This window comes from Cebus imitator, unplaced genomic scaffold (assembly GCF_001604975.1).
Source record: "Cebus imitator isolate Cc_AM_T3 unplaced genomic scaffold, Cebus_imitator-1.0 Scaffold312, whole genome shotgun sequence".
Lineage (NCBI taxonomy): Eukaryota > Metazoa > Chordata > Mammalia > Primates > Cebidae > Cebus > Cebus imitator.
In genome coordinates this window covers 312,964-339,863 of record NW_016107627.1, presented here as the reverse complement: position 1 = coordinate 339,863, position 26,900 = coordinate 312,964, and the positions used below count along the sequence as shown (strand labels likewise).

Here is a 26,900-nt window from a genome sequence, read left to right as displayed (position 1 = left end):
CTTTTTATCCAATTTGCCAGTCTGTGTCTTTTGATTGGGGCATTTAGTCCATTTACATTTAGGGTTAATATTGTTATGTGTGAAAACTGCACATATTTAAAATGTACAATTAGATGAGATTTGGCTATACACACATCTGTAAAACCATTAACACATTCAAGATGATGTACATATCCATCACCCCCAAAAGTCTCCTTGTGCTTTTTATAATCCATTCTTCCTGCTCTTTCCTCATCCTTAGGTAATCTAATCACAGAGCTGCTTTCTGTTACTCTGAATTAGCTTTTATAAAAATGGAATCATAGTATGAACTCTACTTTTTTGTCTTGCTGCTTCACATAATTAATTTGAGATGCAGTCATGTTGTTGTATGTATCAGTAGTTCATTTCTTTATATTGTTGAGTTCATTGGATTATGTGGATATATATACCATAATTTATCAATCAGATCATTTGTTGATGGATATTTGGGTTGATTCCAGTTTTTGATTGTTATCAATAAAGTTGCCATAAATATTCGTGTACAAAGTTTTGTATGAATATATGTTTTAATTTCTCTTGGGTAGATATCTATAATAGCAGTAGAATGTTTGGATTGTATAGCTGGTAAATGTATACTTTTTAAGAAACTGCAAGATTGTTTTCTAAGGTAGTTACATCATTTTATATTTCCACCAGCAGAGTATGAGAGTTCATGTGCTCCACATCTTTGCCAATACTTGGTATGTCCAGACTTTTATTGTAACCATTTAATAAGTAGGTAGGGGTATCTCATTCAGTTTTAAATTTAATATCCCTGATTAGTAATAATTTTGAGCATCTTTCATGTATTGCTTTCTGTGTGTGTGTGTGTGGTTTTTTTTTTTTTTTTTGGTTGGGGGGGACTGTTTGTTCCAATCTTTTGTGTATTTTTTTTATTGGTTTTCTTGTTGAGATTTGAAAGTTCTTTATATATCTGGATACAAATCTTTAATCAGGTATATGATTTGAAACTTTAAATTGCTGAATTAATTTTGGTTCTTTTGAATAATTTTCTTCTCTTTTTGCAATTTTTATTGTAAAGAAATATGCATAATAAAATTTACTATTTTAACCACTTTTATGTATACAGATCAATGGCATTAAGTACATTCATGTTTTTGTCTATTTAAAAAATACTGTAGTCCACAGTCATAAAAAGTCCATCAGAGTTTGAGCTCTATGACAGCAGAAACGATATCTTATTCTCAATTATATTTGCAGAGCCTATACTGTGCCCGGCACATACAGGTCCAAATATTTGTTGAAAGGACAAAATGTTGGTTTTCAGGTTTCTTAGTTGTTTCAGTGTTAGTTAGTGTCTTAGTCAGCTCCAGCTGCTATAAAAAATACCATCAACCAGTTGGCTTAGTAACAACAATGATTTATTTCTCACAGTGCTGAAGCCTGAAAGTTCGAGACCATGATTGGATTCTGATGAGGACCTTCTTCCATGTTGCAGGCAGATTGTAGTCTCAGATAGCAGAAAGAGTGCTAGCAAGCTCTCTGGCCTCTTCTTTATAAGGTGACTAAAGCTACCCATTCATGAGGGCTTCACCTTCATGACCTAATTACCTCCCATACTTCCCTCCTCCACATACCGGTTTCAACATAAGAATTTGGTGGGGTGGGGAGCACAAATATTCAGTTTGTAACAGCATAATAGGGTTCTCTAATGAAACAGAATCAATAAGATGTGTATGTAAATATATTATATATCCATGTATCCATATGTCTCTATTTTAAGGAATTGGCTTAAACAATCACGGAGGCTTAAAAGTCCAAAATTCCTAGGCTAGGCAGGCATGCAGGCTGGAAGGCTGACAGGCTGGAGACCCAGAGAAGAGTTGATGTTGCAATTGGAGTTCAAAGAAAATCTGTTTTCTGAATTTCTTCTTCCACAGAAGAAGTTGGTCCTTTTCTTAAGGTCTTTAGCTGACTGGATGAGGCCCTCCCAGATTATGGAGGGCCATCTGTTTTACTCAGTCTATTGATTTAATGTTAGTCTCATCTAAAAATTACCTTCACAGAAGTATCCACATGTGTTTGACCAAATATCTGGGTACTGTGGCCTAGCCAAGTTGACACATAAAAGAAACCATCACAGTTAGAATATACTTTAACAAAGATTAAAAAACAATGCCTTATAAAGGATGGAAGTTAGGTTTATGCTTAGTCCAAGTGTAAACAGTTCAGGGTTGATTGATGACTCTACCACTTTGGGGTCCCAGGCACCTTCAATCTTGTTGCTCTGCCATTTTCCACATAGTGCTTTCTTGTAGCAGAAAAGGGAGATGGTAAGGGGATGGTGTACTCCTTCTCATTTAAGTGCATGACTTCAAAATTGCACACATCACTTCTACCTCCATTGCATTAGCTGGAACCCAGTCCGGTAGACACACTTTAGTACAAGACAGACTGAGAAATGTAGTCTTGCCTGGGTAGCCAGAAGCCCACTAAGACTGCCATTACTATATCAAAAGGGAAGGATAGATGCTAGGGTGAGGGAGGTGTTCATCAGTCTCTGACAGTGTTCATTCATATTTTGTGTTACATTACATTTGATTGGAGTTCAGGATGTTTACTACTAATATTAAATCTCATTCAAATTTGAGAGATTGAGAGTTATGATACAACTTATGTTCCATAATTGATGTTATTGAATTTGACCTTTCTTCTGCACTTAAAGCACGTGTGAACCTGCACATGAAAGTTGACATACCAAATGGGAAGCTGAGGTAGAAGACAGGAACAGAGATTCAGAAGCCCACCTCATTAAGGCTATTCCACTTCATTAGGAAGTAGGTGACTGTGAAAGTTCTGGAGCAGTGTTAGAATACGACAGATTGGGGTAATGAGGGGATAATCCGGTGGTTACACATTGGTTGCTGGGTGACATCCAAATGCATCCATATGGTTTACAAGGAACTGCCCGTCTGCTTCACCTCAACTCCTGGCATCCACCTTTACTGCCTGTGTCCTGGCCACACCGAATAACAGTTCCTTGACTGTTCCTTATTATTATGCATCTGTATGTCTTCCAGCAACTCTGCTCACCATTTTTTTTTTTTTTTGAGACGGAGTTTCGCTCTTGTTACCCAGGCTGGAGTGCAATGGCGCGATCTCGGCTCACCGCAACCTCCGCCTCCTGGGTTCAGGCAATTCTCCTGCCTCAGCCTCCTAAGTAGCTGGGATTACAGGCACGCGCCACCATGCCCGGCTAATTTTTTTTGTATTTTTAGTAGAGACGGGGTTTCACCATGTTGACCAGGATGGTCTCGATCTCTTGACCTCGTGATCCACCCGCCTCGGCCTCCCAAAGTGCTGGGATTACAGGAGTGAGCCACCGCGCCCGGCCTCATTTTTGTTAACTTTTTAAAATAGAAATTTGGAGATTAAGGAAGGGAGCTAAAGGGGCCTTAAATGGGAGGAGTGAGCCTACTCAGGTCTACCTGTCTGTCTCTGCTGTTCTTTGAGTGCTGCGGTGTTTCAGGAAGTGTGCTAGGTACATTCCTTTTGTCACCTCTCCATCCTCATGGCACCCCTGAGGAATATGCCATTATCCATGTTTTGCAAATGAGAAGCTGAGGCAGAAGTTTAATGACTGACTCAAGTTTACAACAGTCAGAAACTGACAGAACCAGGAATTGGCTGACTTCTGAGCCTGGGTTTTTCCCACCACAGATTGTTCTTCTCTTTGGAAAGAAGGTCCTAGGCTTAAGAGGATTAGTAACCACAGTATATCAAGGGGCTGTGGAATCTCCGGGAACTTCAGTGTCAGTTTGGAGTTATATTTGCTGGGTGTGCCACTGGGGAGCTTTTACCTCGATTACTTGTGATGTGACCTGCCTTGCCAACTCTGTACTTATGTTGGGGGAAACTGGGGAAATGAGGGAGGAAGCATATTTCGAATGCAGTTTTAACCAGTTGGAGTGAATTCATCCTTGACTCCTGAAAGTTTGTAATCTTCATAATCTCTTTTCTAGTGTTGCTATTTTGGATATGAGGTATGGGATAGTAAATGAATGCTTTAGGGTTGTGTGAGCTGAACAGTATTAAAAATGTGCTTTTCTCTCATCCTGAGGATCTTCTAGTAATCCACTAGATGGAGCACCTGGTTTGAATATATTTCATGATTAGAAGTTGGAAGAAAAGATGCAGTCTTCACGTCAGAGCCCCATCACAGACCCCCTGGAGTTGGCCGGGCATTTTGATCTTTATTTTTTCCTCTCTAAATGTAAAACCTTTATTTCCTCAGCACATCAACGTGTAAGGAGCATTTGAGGTTCTTCTGGGACCTGACAGAAAACCATCATGGTAGAGTAGAAAGAATTTTAATCTGAAGTCTGGGGATGTGAGAGTAGAAGTCCTAGTTCAGACACTCAGTTCTCTGTGACTTTGGTCTTTAACCATCTTTAAGCCTCAGTGTCCTCACTTGTAACATTGTTGCAATAGGTGAGATGTAAGATGTGCCCTCTACAGGTTAGGTATATTGGGCCCTCTGTGCCATCCCTTCAGACCACCTTCACGATCAAATATGCACGAGCTTCCATTTTGCCTGACTGAAATTGCACTCATTCCTAGTGTCTACAATGTGGAAAATCCATCCCACTGAAGGCTGGAGGGATCTTTGACGGCACTAGTTCATTTGCCATTGAGGTACTTCATCCACTGGCATTCCCGCTCATGCATGAGCACCTCCTTGGGGCAGTAGTTTCATTCCCTCACAAATGGCTTATCCTATTTTAGGACACCGCTGGTTATTAGAGTCTTTACATATTGGTCCTGGTTGATCCTCCCAGAGCAGCCCATATTTTGTAATCTAATCTGTCTTTCATATTCAGATTTTCTGTTTTAGAACTAAGGTAGAATATTCTTGCCTTCTGTACTACTGGGCCTGGCTGAATGAAATGACATATAAGAAATTAAACATGTTATCAAAGTGCGTTTTAGTTTTTAGTTCCTACCTGGTGGATAGGAAGGTATATGTATATTTAAATCTGTTACCTGTGCTCAGATGTCTTAAAACATATGTCCTAGAATTCGTAGCTTTCATAACAAGGAGCTATTCTTTAACAGTTGTTGACATATTTGTTCTTAAAAGCCAATGATGTCTTACTTAGACTACTGGAATCTGCTCCTACATGTTTAATGAAGTGAAATTAAAACTTTCATTTTTAGGTAACTCTGAACTATGGGAGTGTGTAACTTCACTATTCCTGATTTCTATTAATTTTTAATTAAATAGACATCTGCTAAATTAAAGACTTTCACATTGGTTGACATTCTTGTTGGTTGCCAAATACAAGAATTTGTGATATTTGGAAACAGACTCTTCAAGAATTCCTTTTAAACTATACAGGTTTGGTATTTCCAGTGGAAACAAAATACCAGCTCTGTTTTAATTTATGTCATGTAAATTAATACATTTATAGTACTTTCCCTTTCAGTCGAGGAAAAGGAGCTAGCCTCAGGCTTATCTCTCCCAAAGAGGGGTTTTAGGGGTGCATATATTTGAATGGATTTTTGAATCAGGTTTAACAGTGTATAATCTCATTGGCACTCCTTGGACTGAAGCCACTTAGCATTAAAATGTACCTTAACCTCCTGGTGACCTCCAGTCAGTGACCCACATTGGTGACTCTGATGGGTTATCATTAGTTCTCCTGAGGAAATTTGAATCATCAGGATGTTTCTTTGGCTGCCTAATAGATTTAACCCAGGTACTGGCTACTATGAAATCAAGAAGCATATCTTCCCAGAAGTGTCCTTGCGTGTGTTCATTTGTGGAAGCTGGAGGAATCAAATCTCTCTCTCTCTCTTTAGAGATGTGTTTTGGAATGCCCTAAGCAGGCTGTTGTGATATCAGCCCTTGAATTTACTGTGGTCCTCATCAGGAACAGGAGGAATAATTCCTCATCTTCCATGGAAGAAGGTGGAACATGAAGCAGGCCTGAAAACAAAAGCTTTACATTGGCTATGCATGAACCATGTTTGCAGTTTGGGAAGTTTTCCTAGGGGGCCTGGGATAGTAATAGCGACCCCTGACCACTTAACATTTTCATCAATGTTCTTTGGCTCTGTGGTTTCTGCTCCTTTGATTAGATGAAAAGGACTTAGCTTAGCTTTAGGTTTCTCAAACAGAGGACCACATCTATGTTAAGGAACCAATATAACTATGTAAAGAACTGTAAGTTCACATTCTTCAGAACCTTATGTGTACAAATACTTTATGAGTTTTAATTCCTCCTTATATTATGCTCATTGTTAACAGGATTTAATGTGGCATGCTGGAAAAAGCAGGGACTTTGGAGCCAGAGAGCCCTGGCTCTTATTTCAGATACCAGCTGGGTGACTTCGGTCAAGTTAGTTTATTTCTCTGAGCCTTCATCTGCAGTGGAAGAGCATTTGTTCAGGTGACCCACATCTCATGGCTTAATTAGTTCCTGGATAACATTTGAAGTGATGTCTGTTAAATTTATAGACATTTCCTTTAGGTACAATGTTGCAAATTGGAATTATATTCTAGAAAATTTTATGCTATAAAAGCACCCAAAATTAATTTTTAAAAGTGATAAGAATACTTATTTTTTTAAAAAAAATCAATTATGGAAAATAAGATATTATAAAGTCTATGTTGTTAGTATTCCTTTTTGAGATAATTTACATGGGTTTTGGGAGAGGAATCTTCTTAAAATCTGAATGCATTGAACTTTGGGCTAAAGATTAGCTCTTTTCCTGTTAAACTCTCATAGCAAGCATGAACATTTTTCATTATCCAGGAATCAAAAAATGAATTCAAGAATCTGAGTCAGTCATTTTAAAAAAAATATTTGCCTGTTTTTGAATGGTAAGATTAGGGGAGGGAGTGGTTCCATCTTCAGAGTTCCTTTACTTGTACATTGTAATGATACCTGAGTTCAAGGTCACATTTGTTTTCAAAGTCAATCACAATTTCAGTGATATACATGATGTATTTGGTTGTATTTGATACCAATGGTCAATTAGGCTTTGTGGGTTTATAATGAGGCATCATTAGTCTGTGTTCCTTCGCAATGTTACTCTTAAGAGGCATTCCTAAGGAAAAAATGGAAAACCTGTTTCTTCACAAGAGAGTATTTTCTCAACTTCAAAATGTTGTCTTTCTCTATAATGATGTTAGCTAGATCTGAATGCTGGTACTATCCCATCTGTTCTGTTTTGAAGCAGTGAAACCATCTTTCACTTAAGCTGGACATTTCTTTAATGTCTCTTACCAAACCTATCCTTTAGCATTTGAAACATGTTCTTTAACCATTTGCTAACATGGTTTGGTTCTTAGGCCTGCTGTATTTATTACATGCAATTATATATATGTGCAGACACAAATGTTCCATTTTTGCATATCAGTGTGTTGTGGTTTCTTATGATTTATTTCATATGCCTGTGACACTAGGTTTTCTTGAAATGTTTTTCCTAGTCTTTTATTTCACAGCATTCTGGATTTTAAATGTATAATTCAATGAGTTTTAGTAAATTTACACATTTGTGCAATCATCACCATGATCTAATTTCAGAACATTTCAATTACTCTTGAAAGAAGTCTCATGCCCATTAGCAGTTTCTCTGTACCCCCAGCTCCAGGCAACCACTAATCTGTCTCTATAGATTTGCCTTTTCTGAACATTTTATCTAAGTGGAATCACTCAATATGTAGCCTTTGCATCTGGCCCCTTTTGAGATTTATCTGTTCTTATAGCATGTATCAGTACTTCATTCCTTTTTATTGCCAAATAGTGTATTCCATTCTGTTGTCTGGATAAATCACAGCTTGTTTATCTGTTTACCAGTTGATAGCCATTTGGTTTGTTTTCAATTTTTGGCTGTCATGAATAATGCTGCTGTGAACATTTGTATACAAGTCTTTGTGTGGACATGTGTTTTCACTTTTCTTGGGTGGATACCTAGGAGTAGAATTGCTAGGTCACGTGGTAACTGTTTCCCAAAGTGGCTTTGTCAACAATATATGAGGGTTTCACCTACTCTACATCCTTGCCAATACTCACTATATCAGTCTTTTAAAATTTTAGCCATCATAATAGGTATGTAGTAGGATGTCATTGTAGTTTTAATTTGCATTTTCCTAAAGACTAAGGATGTTGAACATCTTTTTATGTGCTCATGGCCATTTTCATATCTTCTTTGATGATATAAACTAATATAATACAAAGTCAGTGTTCAGCATGGAGACAAAAGTTATTCCACTTATTTTAACAGACAATTAAATATAAAGAATTGTTATTAGGTATAAAGTTGTTAATAAGTAGGTAACTGAAAAGACAGAAAGCAAACACTAAGATAACATGGAGGTAGTGGCTATAGGAAGCAGCCATCAACTGTAGGGCTGGGGGCAAATGGGGTGGAATCTTTATTAAATCTTTAGAAGCTTAGAGGAGAGGCCCCACAGAGCTGAAACCCCGACCTCTGGAGTGAGTGGTGGTGCAGGTGTTGCTGGGGGGAGTGTAAGAGGCTAGTTCTGTAAGCGCTGAAAACTTGCAGGCCAGATTCAGCTGCTGCGCTAGAAGGAATGGCTGCTGCCCTGGTGAAGAAGTGTTGCTGGGGTGACACTGGGAGCTAAAGCCAGCAGGAAGAAGGAGCTAGTCTCCCTCTAGTGTGCCCTGGTGGCAGAGCCTAACAGGGAGCCAACTGGTAAAACAGAAATACAGTTTTCAGAGTTACAAAGCTGAGTTTGGAAGGATATGGGTTGGAGCAGGGAGAGAATAGCCATATAATTGGCCAGCCCACCCCTTTGAATATTCAGTATCTAGACCTATGCTCCTAAACATATTTTAACTTCCGCACAACAAAAACTACTTTCTTTTCATCTAACAGAATATAAACATTCTCACACAAATGAAAATGTTGTTCTCACCAGCTCCCTAAAATGCAGTCTCACAAAGTCTCATTAGTGTATCCATCTCTAGGAGGTAGTCACATTACCTGGTGCAGGGCTTTGTTAATTTCTACTTAAATTTAGCTAAAGTTCTGCTTGAGTGTTGTGTTACCCAGAGTTAAATTGTAGAGGTAAGTTTCAACAATACTTGTATACAATGCAAGAGGAAGGAGAAGAAATTGGTTTTCTCTCTCTTTGTCTCCCCAAAAGCAAGAAGGAAATATACATATCTGCCACTTGGCAATAGTTGAGATTTGTATTTTTCTTCTCCTGTTACATGTTCCATGTTTCCTTTGCACTCAGCCCCTTCAACTGATTGGGTTTCTGTACCTGAAGGTCTGAATTCTCAGTGGTTCTGCCTTTTGTTGGATTGCTGTGGTTTTCCGTTAACTTTTACATTGGAGATAGAAGTACTAAGAGCTGCCTTGAAGAAGGAAGCCGTGGTCCTTCCTGACCCTTTGGGAGGCAGCAACCCAGGGTCCTCTCACTCCTACTGGCCGTGTGTCCTCCTCACTGGCCTCTTGGCTTAGTGGCTGAGGAGCCCAGAATAACTCAGTGGCAGTCTTACCTTCCAGTTCACAGGAAACATTGCTGTCTCCCTTAAATAGCTCCCTTAAAACCAGGTCCTCTGTACTAGCAGGGATGAAAAACAGAAATTTTTGGAGTGAGTTATTAGGGTAACAGTGAGAGGGGCCACTCCTACTTGTCCTATTGATTCCTAGACCAGTATCTTCTTACTTTGGGGAGACAGATGAGTCAAAGCGTGTGCTGTGTTGTGTGAGACAGAACTCCGTCTTTCAGAATGTTGCCTTACGACTGTTGTCTTGAGTAGGCTGCACCATTCTTCCACAGGGTCACCTGCTTGTGGATGAAGGGATGTGTAGTGAGACTGGTGAATTCCAAGTGCTGAGGGATGCTCAGAACTGGTACATGCAGTGGTTTTCAAATTGCAGGCCATGAGCCACGAGTGGTCCTGAAAACAGTTCTGTGAGCTATACCGCTTTCCTCCCTCCCTCTCTTCCCTCCAGTGAACTGTAATAGACCAGAGAGGCTGGAATAGCAAATAGCATTGTATGACACAGGTTGTAATTGCAATTGTATTTTTGGGAATATTTTTACACATATTTACCATATCATGATTTACAATGAATTTCTCAGTATGTTTGTGGTAACAATACTTTGAAAGCTAGAGGTCTAAAGAGACATATGACCTTGTGGTTCCCTTATCAGCAGCCTCTGGTGGTTTAATATGTTGAATTTTCAGAACTCCACGTGGTGTTCGCATTGGTTGCAGCCCTTTAGTGGGCATGAAGATGGGCTTCTGCTGAAATCTTGTTTCCTTGGAACAAGGTCCTAAGATGGCCATCATGAGTGGGATCACCTGTAAAATTGAACTTTGAGGGTTATTTAGAAGATTAAATGAGGCTGAGCGCAGTAGCTCATGCCTGTAATCCCAGCACTTTGGGAGGCTGAGGCAGGTGGATCGTGAGGTCAGGAGTTTGAGACCAGCCTGGCCAATATGGTGAAATCCCCTCTCTACTAAAAAATATAAAAATTAGCTGGGCGTGGTGGTGTGGTTCCAGCTGTAGTTCCAGCTACTCTAGAGGCTGAGGCAGGAGAATCGCCTGAACCTGGGAAGGTTGCAATGAGCCTAGATTGTACCACTGTACTCCAGCCTGGGTAACAAAGTAATGCTCTGTCTCAAAAAAAAAAAGATTAAATGAGGCCATGTGACTCAGTTCTGTCTTCAGTATATGAATATAGCAGGAATTCATTCCCATGTAACACACTGTTAAACCAAGAGGTACTCTGCACTGTGCTCTTTATGTAATGTTTATCTTTAGGTTTTACATTTAAAATTTAAATCTCCTACATTGTTGAGATGACTAGACTGGCCTAAATAGAGCCGATTTTTATATTTGAATAAAATTTCATATTCCCTGTTAACCTTTTTCCATCCCTCCTCTGACTTTTTCTCCAATTGGTATTTTTTTCTTGGATCTTGAGAGCTTTGTGGTTAAAGCAGAGATGAAAAATTTGTGGGAAAATATCTGCAAAATAGATTTCCTTGAATGAATTGGGATAGATGGCTTGGCCCTCGGGTCCAGATCTTGCCTAACATAATAAATAAGCCAAAGTTATTGATCAGACAAAAGGTTTCCCTTAAGTGCTCTTTAAATTTAAAGCAGAATAGCTTTAACCAGCCCTTGGTGAAGAAATCATCTTAGCCATTCTTAGCTGTCCTCTCTTCTGCATATGCAGTGCTGGGAATGCTTCTGGGCATTTGCTGTGTTAGGGGTAGTGATATGTTTTGGAAAGATAACTGTATTGAAGTTAGGGTACTTTCAACAGAAATTCCACTTTGGATAGATATACCCTTTGATATGTGCCGTCTTGTTTTTTTAAAGAAGCACCTTTATAAGGATATGATTCATACATCATATGATTCATCCATTTAAGATGTTCAGTGGTTTTCAGTATATTCAGAGTTGTGCATCCATCACCATAGTCAATTTTAGAACATTTTTATTACTTTCCAAAGGAACAGTGGACCCCTTAGCCATCACCCCAGAACTCTGCCCCACCGAACTCCCTAGCCCTAGGGAATTGTTAATCTGCTTTCTGTCTCTAGAGAGTTGCCTGTTCTGGACATTTCATAGCAGTGGATTCACGCACTATGTGATCCTTATGCCTAGCTTCTTTCACTTAGCATAATGTTTTCAAGAGTCACCCATGTTGTGGGTTTTCATCTTTTAAAATTGGTGTATAATATTTCATTGTATTCTACAGTTGTTTATCCATTTATCAGTTCATGGACATTTGTGTTATTTCCAATTTTTGTTTATTAAGAACAGTGCTGTTAAGAGCATTCATGTATAAGTTTTTGCGGGAACATATATTTTCAACGTTTTTGGGTATCTCGGAGTGGGATTGCTAGATCATATGGTAACCTGTGTTTAACCATTTAAAGAACAGCCAGACTATTTTCCAAAGCGGCTGCCCTGTTTTACCTTCCCATCAGCAGTGTGTGAGGCTTCTCGTTTCAACATATCCTCACCAATACCTGTTATTTTGATTAGCAAAGCCAATTGAATTGGTACACCAATCCAGTTGCTACACCAATACTTATCTTTTGGATTTTAGCCGTCTAGTGAGTGTGAAGTGATATCTCATTGTAGTTTTGATTTGCATTTCCCCAATGACTCTTCACTTGGTTATTGTCCATCTTTTTTGTCTTATCTGTTCTGTTTTTGTTGTTGTTTTCTTTTTAACATGGAATGCTTCATGAATTTGTGTTATTATCCTTGTGCAGGGACCACACTAGTCTTTCTCTTTATCATTCTAATTTTATAATAGTATATGTGTGCTGAAGCAAGCACCTATCTCTTTTTAATTGACAAGGAGGGATAGCAATAATTGTAATCCATCCAGTTCTTATGTGGAGGATAGTTTCTCCTAAATTTTCCCACTTCTTTGACCTAGTTAAATTCACATAAGCATCAGGGACTGTTTGACTGAAGTAACACTCTTTTAAAACATAGTTACAGTTAAGCCATAACTCAATTGTCTATAAATAAGAGAGAGTCTTGTGAAGGTTCAGAATTTTGTCTTTGTGAAAAGAAATTAAAACCTTGTAAGGAATCAGCTAAAGAATGTAAGTTTTATGAGCTTCTATAAACAGGGAAATAGGGAATGTTCCTTTTAACCTGATTATAAGCCAAGACAAGCAAATGCATATTTTTTTTTGTCTTTTTATACTGCTTTTAAAAAAACATAGGACTATTTTTAAAAATTGCACTTTCCTTCCCATATTTTAGAGAGGTAACCACATTAGTATCATTATTACTTTTAATTAATCTAATTGAAAATCTCACCAAATTAGAATAGTTTTAAAAATGTCAAATTCAAATCTTATGTATGTTTTATGTTTTCCTCTTTGCCCTCAAGGAATGTTTCTTCTGTTGAGAAAGCATTTCTATATTGCCACAATGACAGTAAAAGACTGAAAACAGTCAGCTGCTAAAATGTAAGATACAAGTAATTGATGTAGTAGAATCTGAATTTTAATCTCTTCACATGTCAGAACAACTTTTCAACAGCCATAACTCCATATGTGAAAAACATGAACGGTTTCAAGGGTGCATTTGTATGCGAGTTATACTTTATATGTCTTTTATTGTTTAAAGTTGGTATACCCTGCCATTAAGTGATCTTTTCAGATGTCTGCCTAAAGTAGAATGTCCTTGGGAATGGCTAGTGGAGGCCAAGAAGAGATCCCTGAGTTCTGACTTCATTATGCCATTGAGTTTGTCCTGCTTCCTTGTTCTTCATCCAGTGTCTAATTTACAGTGGGGCCATGGGTGCTTCCTGCGCTCATGTGATCCTTGGTGCCATCAGCCCTTCCAGATGTGTTCACTGATGCTCGACAGCTTTGCCAATAGATGTGCTCTTTGGCAGCTTCTTACATTTGATATAGCATTAGCTTTTATGGATTTATTGGCTTTTCTTTAAAGAACTGAGCTCCCTCCGAAACCACGGTTTTGCTCCATGACCTCCTATAACAGTAATTTAAGTTGCCATTTCTGGCAGCTTCCTGAGCTGAGGGGTCAGTTGGACCTTGTACATTGTTTGTTTATTCATTTCATGGCTGTCAATGAAAGTAGTGGAAGTTGTCTATGAATCAGAAATTTAAATCTCACCTATCTTTTTTCTGTGACGATATATAGTTGGAAGAGTTTTTCCAGGAAGTGCGGTGCAGTCATTCATTACTTAACAACAGGGATAGATCCTGTAGCTCATCTTTCCTTTGTGAGGGACTCAGAGGCCATGGGAGAGAGGAGGAGAACAGACCAGTTACCCTCCTTTTTTTTCTGGCCTTACACTTCACCTGTTTTTAGAAGTGATTGGAAAACAATGCCCAGCAAATTGGTTTTCTATTTTGTAAAAATATAGTAAGATATCTGTAACATAAAATTTATCATCTTAACTATTTTTAAGTGTACACATCACATTGATACTAGGGACATTCACATTGCTGTGCAACCATCATCACTATTCTTCTCCAGAACTTTTTTATCCTCTCAAGCTATAACTCTGACTCCTCATTTTCCTTCTCCCAGTCTCTGGCAACTACCATGCTACTTTCTGTTTCTATAAATTTGACTATTCTAAATACCTCATCTAAATGGAATCGTGCAACATTTGTCCTTTTGCATCTGGTTTATTTTACTTACCACAGAGTCCACAAATTTCATCCATGTTGTAGCATATGCAAAATTTCTTGCATTTTAGGGCTGAATAATCTATTGTGTGTGTAGATACCACATTTTACTTATGTGTTCATCCACTGATGGACGCTAAGGTTGCTTTCACCCCTTGGCTATTATGAATAATGCTGTTATGAACGTGGGTATGCACATCTGTCTTCAACTCCTTCTTTCATTTCTTACGTCTATTCCCAGAGGTAAAATTGCTGGATCACATGGTAATTGTGTTTAGTTTTTTGAGGAATCGCCATACTGCTTTCCATAACAGCTGCACTATTTTACATTCCTACCAGCAAATAAGTTGTTTGTCTTAAGCTTTTCTTCCTTTTGAAGACCCGACTGATTGATTGATGGATTAATGGATTGATTTTTAGAGACAGGGTCTCTCTGTCTCTCAGGCTGGAGTGCAGTGGTACAGTCATAGCTCAGTGTGGCATTCAATTCCTGGGCTCAAGTGATTTTCTCGCCTCAGCCTCCTGGGTAGCTGGGCTACAGGCTTGTGCCATCACATCCAGCTAATTAAAAAAAAATTTTTGTATAGACTGGGATCTTGCTATGTTGCTCAGGCTGGTCTTGAACTCCTGGGCTCAAGCAGTCCTCCTGCCTCAGTCTCCGAAATTGCTGGAATTGCAGGTGCCAGCATTTCTGGCTGACCTGTGTTATTTTAAAAGCTGTTGAACTTGATCTCCTACCAGAAAAAGGAAGATTCTCTCATTTCCTTTGAGTGACTGTGGTCTCTGAAAGACCCCCCCCCACACACACCCCTGGCCCCTTGCTCCCTGGAGCTAGGTCCGGTTGTTTCCACTTCCTTTCACTTGGTCACTCCGCGAGCTCGCCAGTCATTCAGAGCTGCCCACAGGGACTGTTTGCCGCCCTGACATTCGAGCACCAACGTGGAGAAACCTGTGCTACTTTGTGTTCTCTACTTTGGGGAACACTTAAATAACACTATTAACAACAGGCCCAACTTCAGTATTTTATGCAATCATAACTTTAGGGATACATTTTCAGCAAAAATATTTTGCTTCACAGTGGTCCAGGCAGAAGGAGTATAGCCCTGAGTTCTCGCAGGGGTCCAACAACTCCCGTCCACACTATGCCCTCTGGCCCTGCCCGTCACCTCTGTAACTTCATGGTAACTGGTACTAGACATCTCCAAGTGCTCTAACTCTCTTGTGTATTGAGACGGGGATAATAGATGATGGATAAATTTAAATATGCAGTAAGTCTAAATTTTGAGGATTATGTTCCCGCACTGCATCATGGTAAGAGGTCACACTTTTATTTAATAGGTCCTTATTCAATAATACTTCCTTAATTTCCATTATTTAAAGAAAAAATCTTTTTCTTTTTTTATTTTAAGCTCTGGGATAAATGTGCAGAACGTGTAGATTTGTTACATAGGTATACATCTGCCATGGTGGTTTGCTGCACCTATCAACCCGTCATCTAGGTTTTAAGCCCTGTTTGGATTAGGTATTTGTCCTAATTCTCTCCCTCCCCTCGGCCCCCACCCCCTGACAGGCCCCGCTGTGTGATGTTCCCTTCCCTGTGTCCATGTGTTCTTATTGTTCAACTCCCACTTATGAGTGAGAGCATGCGGTGTTTGGAGAAAATCCTTTTTCTAATGGTCATTGCTGAAAGCTCCACTCCTTATTACACAAGCTGTCTTAACTCTTTTTTTCATGTTTCAACATCCCCATTTCCCTCTTTAAATCATTTTTTTCAACAACAAAAAAATTTGCTGTTTGAGTTTGCTATATCTGAAATTCTCATATATTTGAGTTTTGTAGGAGATGGTTGTATTTTTAGAAGAATTACCCTACTTTTGTCTCATTATCAGGGAAGAAAACAATTTAATTTGGGACAAAGGAAGAAGAAAGACCAGCATTTATTGAGCATGTGGTATACACTAGGCTCTGTGCCAGATACTCTAATTACATTTGATTATATTGATTGGTTATAAAAGGAGTGAAGCATTGAGAGACCAACTTACATAAGGTTTCTCTGCTCAGCAGAATTCACTGCCTTGCTTTATGAAATATGGACTGTCAGAGATGAAAATAAGCTTTTCAAATGGACTGCCTTTCATAATGGCATTTAAATAGAATGAATGATGTGTTAGACTGATCCGTCCTCCCTTTATTTAGGCGTGGTGAAGTGTGCTGTATCGTGTATGATGTGTAGTATCATTATGTGAAATCTTCCTTCTAGCCACTGCAGAATGGGGAGAATTCCTCTCCCTTCCTGGCCTCCTATGATAGACCCCAGGTCTGATATAAGTAGAAGACTTCTATCTGTTTAAAATACAATATTCCAGTTTATAGTTGTAGATTTTTTAGCTGTCACTCTAGATTCCTCTTTATTCACATGTTCCTGGAAGAGTAGTAAATACATCTACCAATCAAACTCATTTGTCTGTTAGAATACATTTAAAACAGAAATTTGGCAAAGAGAGTTGTAAGTGGGAACAGCTGCTCCAGATGCCTAAGCTTTGTGGGGGCTCAAAGGATGGGACCAGTTTCCTGTGGTCCCTAGCTGCATGGCTGAGGTTTGTTGCGACCGCCAAGTGGCCAGCAGGTCTTAACCTGAATTTATTTTCTGTGCAGGCTTTCTGGGGGTTTGAACAGCCTGGAGCCCCTTTCCCAGGGTGTAAAATGCACACCCTGAGGGCAGCCCCAGCCACCTCCCATGTTATGTGGTTTAGTATATTCCTGAGAAGTGGGACCAAAACAACGGGCAGAAATTGTTGAATTTATCAAGCAAGGTGGCTGTTTAGGTTACACAGTAAATCCTTTGTGAAGTATAAGGCAATAGGTACTAAACATATTTCTAGCAATTTCTTGGTTGAGTTCTCTCCTGTTACCTTATTTGAACTTGATATCCTATGGGGTGGGCAGACTAGGTGCTGTTCTCCCCACCCCCATTCTTAAATTTTTTTTATTTTTTGAAACACAGTCTCACTTTGTTGCCCAGGCTGTGGTGCAGTGGTGCTATCTGGGCTCACTGCAACCTCCACCTCCCATGTTCAGGCGATTCTCCTGCCTCAGCCTTCCGAGTAGCTGGGACTACAGGCACATGCCACCATGCCTGGTTAATTTTTTGTATGTTTAGTAGAGTTGTGATTTCATCATGTTGCTCAGGCTGGTCTCAAACTCCTGACCTCAGGTGATCCCCACGCCTTGGCCTCCCAAAGTGTTGGGATTACAGGTGTGAGCCACCGGACCTGGCCTCCCCCACCCCCATTCTTAATAGCAGCTTTGAGATAGAATTCACTATTGGGAGCCACTCCACAGGAATGGGATGTATCTCCTCCACTTGGCCACATTTGCTTTAGATATTGAGTCAGCTGACATCAGACACACCCTAAGAGGGTGTGAAAAGGTTTATTACTCCTATAATGAGACTTTCCGGGGAGACCAGGGCAGCTCCCAATAGGTCCTACAATGGCTTCAGAGAACAGGGAAAGGAGACTGGCTTAGCATTATTTGAATGGTTATGGGGGGATGGTGTGGAGTGAGGGTTCCCATTGAAGGGTTTGAATTTACTGCTGGTGCCCTAAGAGGGAGCCACCTGGACTTTCTTCTCTGCCTGCCTAGAGGTACGCAGAAAGGGATGAAGGAGCAATGAGGCTTCAGAGCATCAAAAGTCTGGTCACTTTTAAAAAATTACATTCACATGCCATAAATGTGTTCAATTCAGTAGTCACAGGCTGTATGTGTGTATAGATTATATATACATTTGAGAATATATATTAGAAACACTGTCTAATTTCTGAACATTTTCTTTACCCTAAAAAGAAACCTCATACCCACTAGCAGTGACCCCATATTTCCTGGTCTCCCAGCCCTACATAATCACTAATCTACTTTCTGTTTATATGGATTTGTCTGTTCTGGACATCTCATTTGAGTAATACAATATGGAGTCTTTGGTGCCTGGCTTCTTTCACTTCACATAATGGTTTAGGCTAGTTCATGTAGTGGCATGCAATCAGTGCTTTGTTCCTGCCTGTGATTGAATGATGTTCCATTGTGTGGATGTGCTGTATGAGTTTGTGATCTTAAAGGGTAATTCATTTGGAACATCTGAGGGAGAGATGGTGGGAGAGTCAGGTGTCAGTATTAGCAGGAGAGGAAAGACTTGGGCCTGCATCTCAAAAGGGATTCAAAGGCAGACATTTAGTCTTAGGAGTTGTATAAATTAGAAGTGACATTTAAAGATGGGAGAGTAAATGTGATCTCCAAATTGAAATGTACTTTTAGGTGGCTGCACTGGTTGCCAATAGATACCATCCATCTATTCATGTCCTCTGATGAAATTCATGATAATTTTCATTTTAGCACAACTCAAGTTCATTCTGATACAGAAAAGTCAGTGAAACCAAACATACCTTTTGAATTACTCATTTTGTCTTGTTTCTATTATCATGAGACCTGTTTTTGAATACTTCACTCTAAATATGTTCTGTTGCTTTTCAAGAGCCCACTAATTTTGTTGGTTGGCAAATGATTAATACTTGAAATTTGGTACAAGTTGCTTTGATGTGTATATGTCTTAGTCTTTTTTCTGCTGCTGTAACAGTATACCACAAAGAGGGTGATTTATAATGAACAGAAATTTATCGTCCCACTGTTCTGGAGTCTGGAAGGGGTGAGAGCACGGCAGCAGCTGGTGAGGGTCTTTATACCACGTCATCCTCTGGTGAATGGTGAAAGGTGGAACGAAAAGAGAACATACAAGAGTGAGAGAGAGAAAGGGGGCTGACCTCATTCTTTTATTGGGAACCCGCTCTTGAGAACACCATTCAACAGTGAGGCTCTGCCCTAATCACTACTGAAAGGTCCCGCTTCCCAGCACTGTCCATGGAGGATTAAGTGTCTCACTCAGGAACTTTGGGGGACACATTCAAACCATATCATTTAATTAATTTATTTCCAGAAAACATTGCTTTTTCCTTTGAATGAGTTAGGAAATTGTTTCATTCTGTCTCATTTTTTTTTTTTTAAATTTAGTTTTTACTTTTATTTATCTTTTTTAGCTTTATTGAGGTATGATTGACAACATTGTATAAATTTAAGGTATATAATATAATGATTTGATATACATATGTATTGTGAAATGATTACCACAGTCAAATTAGCTAACGCCTCTTTTAGTTACCTTTTTTCTTTCTTTTTTTGTGATGAGACCATTTAGACCAAGCTTGTCCAACCCATGGCCCGAAGGCCACATGTGCCCCAGGATGGCTTTGAATGTGGCCCAACAGAAATTTGTAAACTTTCTTAAAACATTATGAGATTTTTTTTTAAAGCTCATCAGCTGTCAGTAGTGTTAGTGTATTTTATGTGTGGCCCAAGACAATTCTTCTTCTTCTAATGTGGTTCAGGGAAGCCAAAAGATTGGACAACTCTGATTTAGACTCTTGTTTTAAACACTAACTGAGGGTTCTAAAAGTAAATCAAATGGCGTATACCAGCAGCTTCCAATATGCTTGGTTATCGTTTGTAATTCTTGGTAAAGTTCAAACATAATCTTTTGTATCTCAAATAATATTCCTTGGCTTCTGCAGGCAGGATGTCTAAAATGTGTAATAACAATAACAAATTAATTTTAAATTTCCAGATACTCTCTTGATACATATTGAATGAACGATTGCTTTTAAAGGTATTTCTCTTGCTGTACGGGAGTCAGGTTAATTGGTAGATTTTCTGAATTATCAAAACTGACGTTTAATCCATGTGTTTAGTGTTTTATAGTCTCCAATATTCAGTTTCTGGGTAGTTGAGTTTCTATGTTGTTTATCTGCCAGCATTGTGATGTCACATGAAGACTCTCCTAATATCACAACATGGGTGTAATCTTGAACACTATAGCTCTGTTTTAACAGAATCACCCTTTGGAAGTGGAATGCTCTAGACCAGAGAGGGTCATCCTGTTTTGTGCATGTGGCCAACAACTCCCCTTGTTTGATCTTGTATAGCTATTAGACACACTTTGCATAAAAACACAGGAGAGAGAATAAGCCTAGATTTTTGCTTTTTTCTGGGGCCCAGTGGCTAAACTACTCCTTAGAGAAAACAGACATGGTGGGATCACATGCCTGGATGGTATTCCCTACAAGTATGATTTTAGTACATGCACACGTTTACACAGCCCCCAGGTACTCAATCAGTATGATTCACTCCAACTTACAAATCTATAGAGAGAAAATGAAACTATCTGTTGCCTTGTGGAATAAGGAGTAACATCAGAGTGGATTTTAAACGATGGTTAACTTTTTTCCTAGTTACATATTTTGGCTGGCAAAGGTTTTCCTGTGTGTGCAGCATGGTCTTTTTACAGAGTTAGCCTTTCATTGTTGAGGAAGGAAAATGGCAAGAGCCAACTTGGTATCATATCATTGACAAGCTTCCCTGTTAGCCATTCCCAAAAATTCACATGAGGTGGTGTAGTGCACTGAGTTCAGCAGAAGGAGTTGGATTACTTACACACCAAACATAATCATGCTGACTGTTGAGACCTCGGCATGTATTTCCCATTGCACACTGGAGCACTCCTTCAGAAGGCATGCATCTAGTTAGACTGGGTAGCCCTTTATTCATGTTCTCATTTGCATCTTTGGTTACCAGAAATAGGAAAATCCTTTTAAGCAGTGTAGTCTTGCTAGCCCTCTCTAGCAAAGAGTAGAGGTGGGCTGAAGTCAAGATTGACACAGCAATGTTGTGTTCCCTTGTGGCTTGCTGTCAGCAAGCTGTTACCCATACATGCAAAAGGTTGTTTGAAGTGGGCTTGCACATGTTTCCATAGCAGCAGTCATCTTAGCGATTTCACTCGTTTTTTGGACTTTTTTTTCCCTTTGCTTCTCTGTTTCCTGCTGATGCAGAATTAAATAAACAGCATATTTAGGTCAAGGAAAGAGATGTTTGCTAATATAGATGCTAGGCTAAGCATTCTGGGAGAGTGATTTCTTGCAGCAGATGAACATTCTTTGTGCCTTCCAGCAGCATCTGCAGCAGTGTGGCTGTCTGGCACTGTCTTTTTCATTTTGGGCAGGTTCTGAGATTCAGAACAATCCCAAGCAAATCACAGAAGCCGGCAGTTTTCCAGTAGCCACATGTAAATCTCCTGCTTATTTGTTCTTTGGTATTAAGAGTGAAGCAATCAGCTAGAAAAACGTTACTTTAAAGGTTTTGGTGCATCCGAGGTGTGTCATCTTGTGTTTGCACCACCCCTCCTGTTTTACACTCGGAGCCTGGGTTTTTTGTCAGGCTGTTGAGCAGGAGCGGATTCTAGTACGGCAGCTCAGAGCTTCCCTTCTGTTCCGGTACCGGTGACTGCTTGTCATGAAGATGGTACAGTGGGAGCCTGTTTCGGAAGAGCCAAGGAAGAGGATGTGGAGATGGAGTAGAGATTGCTAAAAATCTGAACATCCACACCTTGGGGATGGGTTGCACTACTAGTGTGATTCTGTTTAAAGGCATCCGCACCGTTTTTGAAAGAAACTGTGCTTATATGTGCAAACAGCAAGGAGAGAATAATGCCCTTGAATATACAGCATACAATTGGACAAAAGAAGATTCAGAACTATTGATCTCCTCCTGGCTGGTAAATGCTGTCTTGCTTAATTAACAAGTAGTTTAATGGTGTTAGAATAAGCTGTTCTTTACTTGTAAAGCAAATATATTTATTTATTTCAATGTACATATATATATATGTAGTCTGTGTGTATAAATGGGTAATTAGTGGCCTTAAGATTAAATTATGGAGTGTTTGTATGTGTGAGAATGCCATGGATTGATCAAAGCTAAATACATACAGAGAAAGGAATAAGATATTTGATTAAAGAATAGTTTTCTAATGTAGCTTTATCAGCTTACATGTTCTTGGTATAGTCCTAGAAATAATACATGGTGAAGTGTATATTTAGGGTATTATGTATGTGAACCCTCTCCCAGTGATAGTGAATTATTTAGCTACTTTACATCCCAGTCTTCTAGTTGGCTAGGTTTTTCTTACTAATGGCTTATGGTCAGTCCTTGATTCCGGGGGAGAAATTTAAAGGGAGCATGAAAGAAAACTATGATGGGTAAAAGACAAATATTTATAGTTTTATTTTTTAAAAAAAATCTAGCTACTTAACATGTTTTGGGGTGGAGGGTCTTGAGAGTGAGAGGAAGCGCAGTGTGACGTGACACTTCTGTGTTCTGTCCATTTATCAGGTATGAAGAGGTGTCAAGTCACAGATGGGTGTGCCTTTTGTGGCCCTCCCACCAGCACCAGGCTTGTGGGGAGCCACATATGGGTCTCCTCCTCCCTCAGGATGCCTTGCCATTTTTCCTTCTGTTCTTATCACAGCTTTTGTCAAAATGAGTTGGGACAAATATATCTCAGAGTTTCTATGTGTGTGTCTTACCAGCAGCTGCTTGGTACAGCGAAGTGTGTGGAAGCACTGAGCCCCTTCCTGGCTGGTGAGGCTACCATCTGAGACTGAGAAGGTGGTATTGGCATGCCATACGCCCTTGTGATCAGATTGGGTGGCCCCAGACTTGTGGGAACCCAGAGAGGGGATGCATTTTATGGAGGTTCTTATGTCAGCACTTGCAATATGTGGGAGGAAGAAAGGAGAGCATCAGTCAAGACATCAGATGCATTTTGCAAGTCAGTGTTATGTATAGTTGGAATTTAAGTGGTGCTATATTAACTGCTAAATATTTTAAGCTCTGATATATTTTGGAATATGCTTTTGTGAATAACTGGTATCAGAGATTAGAAGGACTAGCTCCTTATAGCACTCTGTTCCATTAGTGTATCTATAACCTGGAAGCCAGGCACCTACTTGGGCCAGTAATGGCAATGCCCCTCCCATGCGGCAAGCTTCTGCTCCCTCAGGCCAGACTCGTCTTTGGTTAACCTGACTTTAAGGGATTCTGCATGTTTTTCTTTTCTCTTGTATTGCCTGGGAGAAGAGTAACCTGCCAGGGGCTCTGTCAGAGCTCTGGGTCTGGGATTCTGGAACATTGCTGTCATGCATCCTGTTGGCTGCTCTCTGCCCACCGCCCTTGCCTGCACTAGCAGGCCGTCGTGCATGTAGCAGAGGTGCTGCTGAATGGAAAGATGCACCCTCATTCCACACTGGTCTTTCTGCTGCCGTCCTTGCCCTCTGCAGCCTCTTCTCCATGCAGCAGAGTGGCCCTCTGAAAAGAAGTCAGGCCACGTCACTCTTCTGCTCCGGACCTTCTGCCACTCAGGGTCAAATGCGGGGTCAAATACAGTGGCCTCCAGCCCCATCTCCAGCACTGCCTAGCATTCCCTCCTTTTCTTCACCTGTGTGCCTCTCTCTTTTCTGCTCCTTCCTCACCTCGCTCTGAGCACCCAGGCTGCCTTGCTGTTTCCACTTCCTAGGACATCTCCACCAGGAATTGCACTGTTCATTGCCTGGCCTTTGCTCAGACCCCCTTCTCAGTGAGGCTCCTGTGACCCCCTGAAATGGCTCTGGCACACCCTTTCCCCAGACCCTGTGTAGTTTCTTCTTCACCTGATGTACTCTTAGTCCAGAATAACAGCGTAAGTGTAGTAATAGTAATTAGTAAGTGTTAGTAAGAGTACACTTAGAGTACAAGAACAAGATTCATGGCCAGGCATGTGGTGGCTTATGCCTGTGATCCTAGTGCTTTGGGAGGCCAAGGCAGGAGGATGGCTTGAGGCCAGGAGTTCAAGACCAGCCTGGACAGCATAGTGAGATCTCATTTCTACCCCCACGCCACCAAAAAAAATTAGCCAGACATATGTTGGTGCATACCTGTAGTCTCAGCTACTCAAAAGGCTGAAGCAGGGGGTCACTTGAGCCTAGGAGTTCAAGTTTACAGTGATCTGTGAGTGCAGCACTGCACTCCAGCCTGGGAAACAAAGAAGACCCTATTGCAAAAAAAAAAAAAGTATCTGATTGATGATTGGCATTTTGTGTTTTGTTCACTCCTAATAGCTAGAACAGTGCCCGGCTCTATAGTAAATGCTCAGTCAATGAGGGAATACTGATGAAATGGTTTTTACAGTCCTGAAGTTGAACTTGGAGAAGCTACCAAGAAGATTAGTTAAAAATCACTTTTTCTAAACCAAAATGTGTGTTTTTTTAAAAAATTTAACTGGCTCACCGTTAATGATCTCTCCGAGCCTGTTGACCATTCCGCTCCCTAGAGGTGTGCTTCTAACCCTTCTGTCACAGCACCACACCAAGAAGTTGTGTGGTTCATGGCTGAATGTCTGTGGGCTTGCCGTGGTAATGACTGACAAGTGGATATTGTCCAGACTACTTCTATTGAGACCTATGCAGGCATTTGGGGACCTTATGGTCCTTTAGTTTGAGCCACTTAAGCTATTTCTTAAGGGAGCCCTGTCCACTGGTACTTGCTTGGGTCACCCCCATGCAAAGATAGGCTGACTTCTTCATATGTGGGTTTGCACCAGGTTTCTCATCTTGGATAGGATGTCTGCCCTACCTCCAGCTCAGGTGGTGAGTCCAGCCTGTGATTCTGCCTTAACTGTCATCAGGTAAGAGCTGTATTTCACCTGCCCTCAGAAAGCATAACCTCCACTTCAGCTACTCAGTGCGTACCCAGCCTTTATGGATAGAATATAACGTTAATGAAGGATGGCTTGAAGGGCTTGAGGCCCCCTGTTCTTCTGAAGACTCTGAATGTCCCAAATATCTATCCATCTGTCAGAGAACCACATGCCTGAACTGCCTCTTTTGTCCTCAGTGGAATTTCTGTTGCTGAACTCAGCTTTGTGTTTTTTTCCTTGGGCTATACGGAAGAACATCTTAAGAAAGTGGTATCTACTATAAGGATGTTGTTGAGGGCGTTGCTTACTTGTTATTGGAATGGCAAGAGGCACTGTGGGTGGTGGGTGAGAGTGCTGACTTTGAACTGGGTGCCATGGCTCACACCTGTAGTCCCAGCACTTTGGGAGGCTAAGGCAGGTAGACAGCCTAAGCCTAGGAATTCAAGACCAGCCTGGGCAACATGGTGAAACCCTGTCTCTACAAGAAATACAAAGATTAGCTGGGCGTGGTGGTGCATGCCTGTAGTCCCAGCTACTTGGGATGCTGAGGCTGGAGGATCACTTGAGTCCTGGAGATGGAGGCTATGGTGAGCTGTGATTGTACCACTGCACTCCAGCCCTGTTGACAGAAGGAGACCCTGTCTTTAAAAAAAAATGCTGATACTGGAGCCAGAGGACCAGGTTTGAGTCCTCTTAAATTCACAACTTAATAGTTGTGTGACTTTGGGCAATTTACTTAACCACTCTGTTCCTCAGTTTCCTTATCTGCTATTTGTAGATAATAATGGTACTTGCCTCAGAGGGTTATTAAATGAGTGAATATGTCTAAAGTTCTTAGGTCAGTGTCTTGCACATAAGTGCTAATTGTTAGCTACTATGCTTGTCATTTCTGTTTTTTGGTGTTCCCTTTATTAGGAGCCCTGGAATAAATTTCTTCTCTTCATAACATGAATGGTTGTGCTTTTCATGACAACTACTTTGTTTTTATTTTATATAAATTATGGTTTGTGTAACTGATGCCAGCCAAGTCATCAGTTAACTGTTAAAGCTTATTTCCAAACATATGACCAAATTCTGGCAGGTATCTAGGCTTTTTCAAAATGACTTTTATATTGCCCTTCAACTTTGCCTATTTTCTTGTATGACCTGCCATTTTATCAGTCTGCTTTTTCTCCTCTGTTTATTAAAATACTTTAAAATTGTATTATGTGTATATGTAAGTAACTTTAAATCCTTTTGGAATAAATTACAATATAAATTAAAAGGTAAGGCCAGCCACGGTGACTCACGCCTGTAGTCACAGCACTTTGGGAGGCCAAGGTGGGTGGATCACTTGAGGTCAGGAGTTTGAGGCCAGCCTGGCCAACATGGTGAAACCTTGTCTCTACTAAAAATACAAAAATTAGCTGGGCATGGTGGCACATGCCTGTAATTCCAGCTACTTGGATGGCTGAGGCAGGAGAGTTGCATGAACCTGGGAGGCAGAGGTTGCAGTAAGCTGAGATTGCGCCATTGCATTCCAGCCTGGGTGACTGAGTGAGACTCTGTCTCAGAAAAGGGAAAAAAGATAATAGAGATGCATATTGTGAAGAAAAAGCCTTTTTACCATCACTAAGGATGTCTCTGAAGTAACAAACAGATGTCTTGAGTGCAGGATTTAGCTTTGTAATACTGGGGCTGTTCAGGCTCCTACTGGAATTTATATTTAAACGGTGAATCAGCCACAGGGTGGGTGCTACACTAGGAGATGTACTTATCTGGGCAGTTGTGGATAGGCTGAATTTCAAGTATAGACACCTACATTTTGACTAATAATTCTACCACAGTTGAGGAACAAGACTGATTTGGGAAGATTTTATTCCTGAGTATAGATTTTTCCTAAAGTATTTCCCCTTTTCTGATTAATTGCCTGTGTTACTTCAACTCATTTAGGAAGCAATCTTGATTGCTTATCTGTGCTGAGTGTTCAAAAATGATGGGGATGCTGACACATGGGACACACAGGTACTGCCTGAGGACAGGAAGGGATGGCTCCCAGAGTCTCTAGCGGAGGTTGGGAAGCTTGAGCTGAAACAAAACACATTGTCAATTCCATTTTTCCTTGTTTGTGATGGGCCTAG

At 40.3% G+C, this 26,900-nt stretch overlaps 1 protein-coding gene and 1 non-coding gene across 27 annotated transcripts in view; one reads left to right on the top strand and one right to left on the bottom strand.

The window, feature by feature from the left end:
• Window positions 1-26,900, top strand: part of DOCK9 (dedicator of cytokinesis 9) — a 296,457-nt gene that overhangs the window by 51,515 nt on the left and 218,042 nt on the right. For 4 of the 26 annotated variants that reach the window (XM_017503524.2, XM_017503523.2, XM_017503530.2 and 1 more), the window contains exon 1: window positions 21,139-21,825. The exons of 8 other annotated variants lie outside the window; for them this stretch is intronic. In XM_017503524.2, coding sequence (XP_017359013.1) covers window positions 21,664-21,825 — 162 coding nt within the window. In that variant the 5' untranslated portion in view covers window positions 21,139-21,663. Of the gene's footprint in view, window positions 1-21,134; window positions 21,826-22,695; window positions 22,716-26,900 lie in introns of those variants that run through there. 14 more of the 26 variants (XM_017503542.2, XM_017503519.2, XM_017503520.2 and 11 more) reach the window with 8 other exon arrangements.
• LOC119467634 lies at window positions 12,218-12,325 on the bottom strand. The gene has a single exon (XR_005196179.1). It is a non-coding gene; the product is annotated as a U6 spliceosomal RNA (small nuclear RNA).